Source organism: Hipposideros armiger, unplaced genomic scaffold, assembly GCF_001890085.2.
Source record: "Hipposideros armiger isolate ML-2016 unplaced genomic scaffold, ASM189008v1 scaffold_371, whole genome shotgun sequence".
Classification (NCBI taxonomy): domain Eukaryota; kingdom Metazoa; phylum Chordata; class Mammalia; order Chiroptera; family Hipposideridae; genus Hipposideros; species Hipposideros armiger.
In genome coordinates, this window is record NW_017731721.1 from 763,511 (window position 1) to 771,886 (window position 8,376).

The 8,376-nt window shown below is 35.7% G+C and overlaps 1 protein-coding gene across 1 annotated transcript in view; it reads left to right on the plus strand.

The window, feature by feature from the left end:
- Positions 1-8,376, plus strand: part of SPATS2 (spermatogenesis associated serine rich 2) — a 130,891-nt gene that overhangs the window by 86,397 nt on the left and 36,118 nt on the right. Inside the window, exons 4-5 of the mRNA XM_019662213.1 lie at positions 4,250-4,329; positions 7,841-7,999. Of these exons, the coding sequence (XP_019517758.1) occupies positions 4,250-4,329; positions 7,841-7,999 (239 nt within the window). The remainder of the gene's footprint in view (positions 1-4,249; positions 4,330-7,840; positions 8,000-8,376) is intronic.

Genomic DNA, 8,376 nt, shown 5'->3' on the forward strand with positions numbered 1-8,376 from the left:
CTGGCCCAGTTGATTTTTTTTATAGCCATTTAAGAGGCATAGTTTTGCTTAAAACATTTTTACATTTTCTCTTTGTGTACACTTAAGACTGCATGATTGATTTACCCTTAAATTTTGCTAAAATTCTCTCCTGTTTCTTTGACAGGATCCATGCTGGAAAATGGTGTCTCTGATTTTGAGTCTAAGTCTTTGACTATGCACTCTACTCCGAATTCTCAACAAAATAGAAATGCTGCTAAATCTCTCTCAAGATCTCAATTTTCAAATGTGGGCATGGAAGATGTTCCACGCTTCTCTACTAACAGAAAGCTAGGTAAGTTAGAGGCCTACCTTTCAGAGAAAAAAAAAAATCTTTGTTTTTGGCTAAAGAGGAGAAATTATCTCTTTGTTCCCATAGATTAGGTCTGAGAAGGTCAGGAGGTAATCCTTTTACTGTTTTCCAGGCAGTGAGTACCCAGCTGTTCCCCTAACTCTGTGTACACACAGTTGGAGTAATAGTAGTTCAGATGCTCTACAGTCTTGTTATAGTATCTGGGATTCTTTTTGTGAATGAATGTCAAACTCTACTGCCAGAATGACTTTTATGCTACCATTAATCTGTTCTTTTATTTGCTTTACTGCAACATTTTTGTGCCATTTCCCCCATTTTTTTCTCCTGTATGACTCAACAGTAAAAAGCTCTGCCATCTCTGCCATGACATTTGAAAGAAATATTTTCATTTATCTTCACAACTTAATGCTCTTACTAAAATCTGTCAGACTCTAGCTTTAAACAAGATCATTTTTTCTTAAGTACTTAGCATCGCCTGGTGGTAGCTCTTTGCTTTTCTTGAGTTTAACTATAATAGTCATTTTAAATAATCAGTCAATAATTAAAGATAGAGATAATAGCCCTTTGAGTGTCATACATCTAAGCATGGTGGTCCACTCCACTACACAAATGAAACATAGAATGTAAAAGACACTTGTAACCTATAGCTCTTTATTGAATTATTTATTCCACATGAGCTAAATTTAATTAGTGAGCTGTCCTTTTTCATCTTTCTAAAATAACCCTCAGCCTGGTTGCAGAAAAGCAAGTCTGAGAATATTCAGTCAAGCAAAATAAAGGCACAAGCCTTGAAAGCTTTTAGATTTTAAATCAAATTGAGATGATGAAGAATTTAAATAAAAAAATAAAAATATATTTCTGGGCACATTATAAACTTTTTAGATCTGTGATTCCAACTATCAATGTATATATAACTTTGACACTGTTGAATATAGAAAGGTTAATAGAACTCATTAGAAACTGGTTAAAATGTGTTGGGTAGATAAATATTATATTTTATCTTTATCTACAAAGTTGGCTTATCCACATATAAATGCTTCAAACTGTACCACAGAGAGACAACTTTTCAGCTTTGTAATGTCTACATGGTGAATTATATTCTAAATCCTGTCATTTACAGAGTTTTGAAAATTTGTTATCTATTCAAATAGGNCCCCAATAAAATCTTAAAAAACAAAACAAACAAACAAAAAACCCTCAGGGTAGCAGTGTACATTGCTGTTATTAGCCAAGGTATACTGCACTACATCTGTGGTCTCCCTACCCCTCTACTAGCACCTTCAAAAATAGTCTTTTTATTAAACTCTCCTCAGGTTTCCTAATTTGAGCGTGCTATTTGTTTTCTGCTGAGATCCTGACTGAAATAGCTGCTTTATATATTTTTAATCATTATCCTAATGGTATGCCAGATAAACCCTAATAATACTTATGCTAATTTGGGGGAATCAGTAACTGAAGGTGTTTGCAGAATTTCCCTGTTTTCCTTGCACTATGTTTCATCTAGTGTGTTGTTAAAGGGGGGACACCAAAAAACAGTTAGGTGATAAGAAGCTAGTAATACTAATAGTTATTTAAATACAGACCCCAAAATGCTGCTTTACTTTGTGTCCCCTCTTTTACCCAAAAGAGATTGGTAGTTTGATTCTCTAAGAAGATTATTGAATTCCTTTGAATCATCTCACTGCTCATTAATACGTCTTTGGGAGAGAGTACTTAACACATACAAAGTGTGTGTCATTTGGCTCACCTACAGCAATTCTGAAATGGTTGCTGGGTAGTATTTTGGTCTAACAGGGTTTTCATCTTTATATACTGTGTCTTTTCAATTATTAAAGATAATTGAGAGTTAACCATATTATGTAGTCCTCTGGAAAACTCAGTCTTAAATATTGAGTTTGTGTAAGTGCAACCTGATTTTTCATTTGGTAACAGTCTCAAAACTGCCAGTATTACAGAGGTTAAATCTAAATGAATTCACAGTTCATTGGTAATTGGCAAGCATAGTTTCTGTTGGAATGACATAGGCTCTATTCATATCCTCTTTTCTACTTTTAGTACCAAAATGTGTTATCATTCTAATTCATAAAGTATCAGTTTCCCACAGCAACTAGAAGGTATTTGAAAACTCGGGATAAAGAGTGAGTTGTAAAACAGGCTTTATTTTTAAAATTTTTTTAAAAAAGATTTTTATTTGGGGAATTGGGGGATGGGAAACAGACAAGTTGCTGTCCTTTTTGTTCTTCAGTCTAGTTGTGGAGGACGTTGCTTCACTGGCCAAGTTGGCACCATCATTGCGCTCTTCCCGGGCGAGGCATATCAGTTGCTGGCTTCTGGAAGGCCACTCACAGTGGCTGCTGGCCGCTCACGCTGGCTGCTGGCTACACACGGTAGCCCATGGCAACCCACTGCCACAGGGGCTGCAGCCTACACCGCCGCCATCGACTCACGGCAGCCCAGCTCCAGGTTGAACTGTTGTTCAGCATCTTGGCTGTAGAGGGCAGTGTCACTGGTCCTCATATGTGGGATCCGAACCAGGGCCCTCTGGCGTCCCAAGCCAGCTCTTAACCAATGCGCCACTCGGCCGGCCAAAGAGGCTTTAATTAAAACACACCTGTAATAATAGCAAAAGAATTTGGAAAACATACTAGAATATTGCTGTATTTTTTAAACCCCTGTCCATTCGGGTTGCTATGACAAAATGTCACAGACTGGGTGGCTTGTAAGCAACAGAAATTAATTTATCACAGTTCTGGAGGCTGGCAGTCTAAGGTCAGGATGCCAGCATGGTCGGGTGAGGGCCCTCTTCTGGCTCGCAGACTCCTCATTGTGTCTTCACATGGTAAAGGGCTAGGGAGCCCTGGAATCGCTTTTAAAAGAGCACTAATTCAATTCTTAAGGGCTCCACTCTCATGATTAATTTACCTTCCAGAGACCCCCAACTACTAATACCATTACTTTAGGATTTCGACGTATGAATTTTAGGGGGACATAAACATTCAGACCATAGAAACCCCTTTTGTCAAAAATTTCCCTTTGTTGAAATTCTAACCCCAAAGCTACTCTCAAGTATGGTTCACGGGTCAGTAATATTGATAGCACCTAGAAGTAAAAATCTCAGGCTATATATAGCCTACACGACTGTATCAGAGCCTACATTTTAACTTAGATTCCCCAGATAAGAATACATATCAGAACTTAAGAAGCATTCTAACCATTTCCTGGGATTGCATCTCATTAGACTAAAAGTTGTCAAGTGTTAAAGCTGAGGTAATTTATTGATCACATAGTCACAGGTAAAGAAACTGATTAAATTTGCAGATAGCCTTTTCAAGTTCAGGGAAGCCAAACTTTTCTGTAATCAATCACATTAAACTAACTCAGTTTTCCCATGTTTTACTGGTAATGTAGACTCAGGTACATTGTTTCCTCAAGCATTATGTTTGGGACACATACATGAATGTTTTCATGGAGTTCATAGTTTAAAAACATGATGTATGTGGTACAGTCTAAAAGATGGAAATTTTGTGTGTTATTAATGCCACAGAAGCTCTCATCCTCACATTTTCTTATTCGTTAGTGTTAAATTTAACTTGGGGGAACCATTTACTTGCAACATTTTTAGAGGGCCTTTTAAATTAGGGTAGTTAGCAAAGGTATCAAGGATTACTGGACTGTCTTAATATAGTTGATGTAATTAGTGTTTTTCTCAAGCTGTGACAGTTTCTGTTAAAATCAAAATTTTTTTATAATTTTAACTTAAATGTAGTTATCTATATAATAGAATTTGCAAAATAGTAACTAAGTTGTTAACTGTTTATGGGAGGAAAGTAGCTGGTATTAGCCCATCTATTTGGGGGATGTTATCACATGTTAGTTTTGGATCTTGTTGAATATATTTTTTCCTTCTCATTCTTTCAGATTCATCAGGATTCATTTTTGATTTGCAGTCTAATACTGTACTGGCCCAGGGAGGAGCTTTTGAGAACATGAAAGAGAAGGTATGATTAGTAACTGTGGATAGTAAACTTGAATGTCATAGTAAAATTTAGATACTAATACAATCAGTGACTACACAAACTCATTAAGGGAAATTTTGTTTTTTTAGATTTTATTGGGGAATTGGGGGAGGGAACAGCGCTGGGGAATCCGGGGAAGGGGAACAGACAAGTTGCTGTCCTTTTGTTCTTCAGTCTAGTTATAGAGGACGTTGCTTCACTGGTCCATGTTGCTATTACCATTTCACTGTTCCTGGGTGAGGCAGATTGGTCACCGGCCTCTGGACGGCTGCTCACGGTGGCTCCTGGCAGCTCACGCCGGCTGCCAGCCACTCACGCTGGCTGCCGGCCACACACGGTAGCTTATGGTAGCCCACTGCAGGGGCTGCAGCCTACGCCGTTGCTGGCGACTCACGGCAGCCCAACTCCAGGTCAAGCTGTTGTTCACCATCTTAGCTGTAGAGGACGCAGCATCACTGGCCCTCATGTGGGATCCGAACCGGGGCCCTGCTGCTCAGAGCTGTTGTCCCAAGCCAGCTCTTAACCAATGCGCCACTCGGCCGGCCCTCATTAAGGGAAATTTTAAGAACAAAACAGAGTGCCACTATATATCAGAGAGTAACTACCATGGAGATTTTGAGGAATCAGAGCCTGTTAAGTACAAACATGATTTTTTTGCATATCTCCATCCATGTGTATTCATTCTAAATTCTCTTGAAGACAATATTAATTAATATTATATAACAAAGAATGTTTATATGGCTGTGTATCTCATTTGGCAACATTTTTTAAGGTACAATGTGTGTAGGTTCTTCCCATTCACGTGAAGAGGATTCTTAAGTCCAGGAGACTTGAGAACAAGAAGAGAAATAGATCTTCCAAGTAACAGTCCTTTGGAAGAAAACCAGCTGTTTTTAGTTATATTACTAATTATATTACTCATTATATTATAATGAGCTATACTGAGAGAATCATAAAAGCTTTATGTGCTTTTTAAAAAAAAATTGTCCTATTAAAAAAAGTATATTGTTGATTATGGAGTCAGATGTATATAGTTTCAATAATATAAACACGTTCACATTTTAAGTTATCAGAATATTACCTTTATCATTTGAGTCTGTAAGTTTTGCCTAAAGTCCATTTTCTATTGATCAGTGCCAAGTTTTTGCTCATCTCAAAAATGTGTATTACAAATTATCCCTCTTTGGGTTATAGATTATATAGCTTCCAACTTGTATGGTTTTAAGCTTTATCATCATTTAATTAAGCCTGAAACATAAAAAGCATAGAATGATGTAAAAGCAACTGTACTAAAAAATATGTTCAATACAGACTGCTTATTACTTGGACAAGATACCTTCTCCTCATCTTTAACAGGACTTCCTTTTCAAGCAGTATTGTTTACTAGGTAACCTGAAAACATTAGAAATACAGAATACCTAGAAATACAGAATGAAAAACAACATACATCATTTTAAATTCATAGCTGAACACAAGAAGTAAAGGAAATCCCTGGGGGCCAAATATATAGAGGAAACTAAAAACCAGAGTGGTAAGCCTGAGCTAGGTAACTCGTGTGTTTTGCCAGTCTCAATAACAAATGGGTTTTACCACACAGGGCCCTAATTCTCAAGGCTTGTCCTGGGTTAGGAATCGGAGCTGAGATCTTATATAAGATTGAAATCCTAAAAATATTTTACCTTCAGGGAAAGCGTGAACTAGAACAAATCTTCCCACTGACTTTTGAACACAGTATTCTTACTGTACATGTTTACAGGGATATATTTAAAGGACAAAAAGAGTTGCAAATAAATCTTAAATTTTATTCAATATTTTGTCATTTGTAGTAATATAGTGTTGTTAATAACATTATTTTATGAATATTATAGACTAAAGCAAATGAGTAAATCATTTAATATTTTTAGGAACTAAAACTTAGTTTAGAGGAAAGAGATACATGTTTAAAATCATATAAGAAAACATCTTATTATATTTGAATTGAAGATGTTGGTATGAACTTGTGTTATAAAAAGCAAAATCTCCTAGCTCTGTCCACTGAAAGGACCTAGAAATAATGATTCCCCAGTAGCAGTAAACACACCTAGCTCTGAGATCCTGGTTTCTAACTACCACTCCCTACCAAAAAGAACCAGGTCTTTTTGGAGAAATAACCAATTTTACATTGTGCAGTAAGACAAGAAATGAAAATTACATGGATTGGAAAGGAAGAAAAAAACTGCTATAATTTATAGTCAATACAGTTATCTACATAGAAAAAACAAGAAAGCAACAAATTATTAGGAATAATAAGAGTTCATCAAGGTTGCTGGATGTAAAATTGATATATAAAAATTAAAACAATATGTAGTTAGTACAAATTATGTTTTTAATCTCAAAAATTATAAATTACTTTAGGAATAAATCTGACAAACTGGCATATTTATTTTAAAGAGAAATTTGTCATTATCTAATGAATTTGTAGATGCCCTCCTATTCAGGAATTCTGCTAGTAGTTATATGTACAATAAGAGACATTTCTCTCACTGATCACAGAAGACCTGATTTTTTTCTTTGCTTACATTGTGCTAAACATTGTTTTAGGCACTGAGGATTCAGCAGCAAATAAGCATAGGAATGTTCATTAAGGCCTTTTTCATAATAGTCAAACATTGGCAACAATATAAGTGTCTATCAACAGGAGAATGAATAAATTGGCTATCTGTATATAATGGAAATGCAGTGTAGCAGTTAAATAAGAGATATATTTATCAACACAAAGAAAACTAAAAAATAGCGTTACATGAATAAAGCAAATTGAATATAGACTTGTACGATATAAAATTTATGCAAAACAATAGTGTATATTACTTGTGGATAGATTACGTACATCATAAAAGTGCAAAAACATGTATCAAAATAACACCAGCTTGAAGGCAGAAATCTCTGTGGAGAGGAGGGAAATGGGATTTATGACGAACTTCATGGGGGCTTCATTGCATCTGTTTTATTTTATTAAACTGGCTGTCATGTAGTGAGTGTTCATGTTGTGTGTGCCTGAAATAGTTTATAATAATTTAAATTGCCATTATTGTCTTATACAATTAAATGACATGAAGTAAAAATGTTTTGAAAAAAGCTGTAAAAAAATCTCAGTTGTTATTCGTGGTGGTTCATTAAACTTTTCACCTTTTTCTACAGTATGCTAAAAATTGATGCTAAATTAATTCCTGATACCTAAATTAAACCACCCTTTTCTTGAAATAAAATCTAGCACATACCTTCTATTTCTAGAAATGTTCTGCTTTTCTAAGTTTTGAAATTAATTTTGTGTGTTGTTAAATCACTTATCTATTAATCATTCCCTGTGAGATGGTTGTATGTACTCTCACTGACACTAGAGAGTGATACATACTGCTAAAAATGAAATGTCACTCTGCGTTATTCTCTTTAATAGGCCTCAGTTGCCAGCTGACCTGCTGATGTTAAAATTAAATGACCCTGTCATTTTTTCCAGATAAATGCAGTGCGTGCAATAGTTCCCAATAAGAGCAACAATGAAATCATCCTGGTTTTGCAGCACTTTGATAATTGTGTGGACAAAACAGTACAAGCATTTATGGAAGGTAATTCTAGCTCAGGTTTTTGTAAGTTTGTATTTGTTCAAAAAGAAATTGCTTTAGACTTCCACAGCGTTCATTCAGCAACCTGGCGTTTCATATATGATATAACAGACCCCATGGTAACATAACATACCATGCCCTTTTAAAAAGATATCTCTTAAAGATACTTCTTTCAGCCCTAGAAGGAATTCATTCATAAGCTATAAGATATCTGGAATAAAGGACAAGCTGAGAAAACTTCATCATTTTGCTCAAAATGTTCTCTAATGGTATTTAAGAAATCATGTGGTCAGTGGGATAACGGACTTGATTGGAGTTGGGTTAACTAAGAATTATAAAATCTCTTAATGACAATGCAGTATTCCAGTGGCCCAGCAACAGATGGCAAATTCAAGGACTCTGCATTCTCTTCCAGGCTCCAATACTGTTT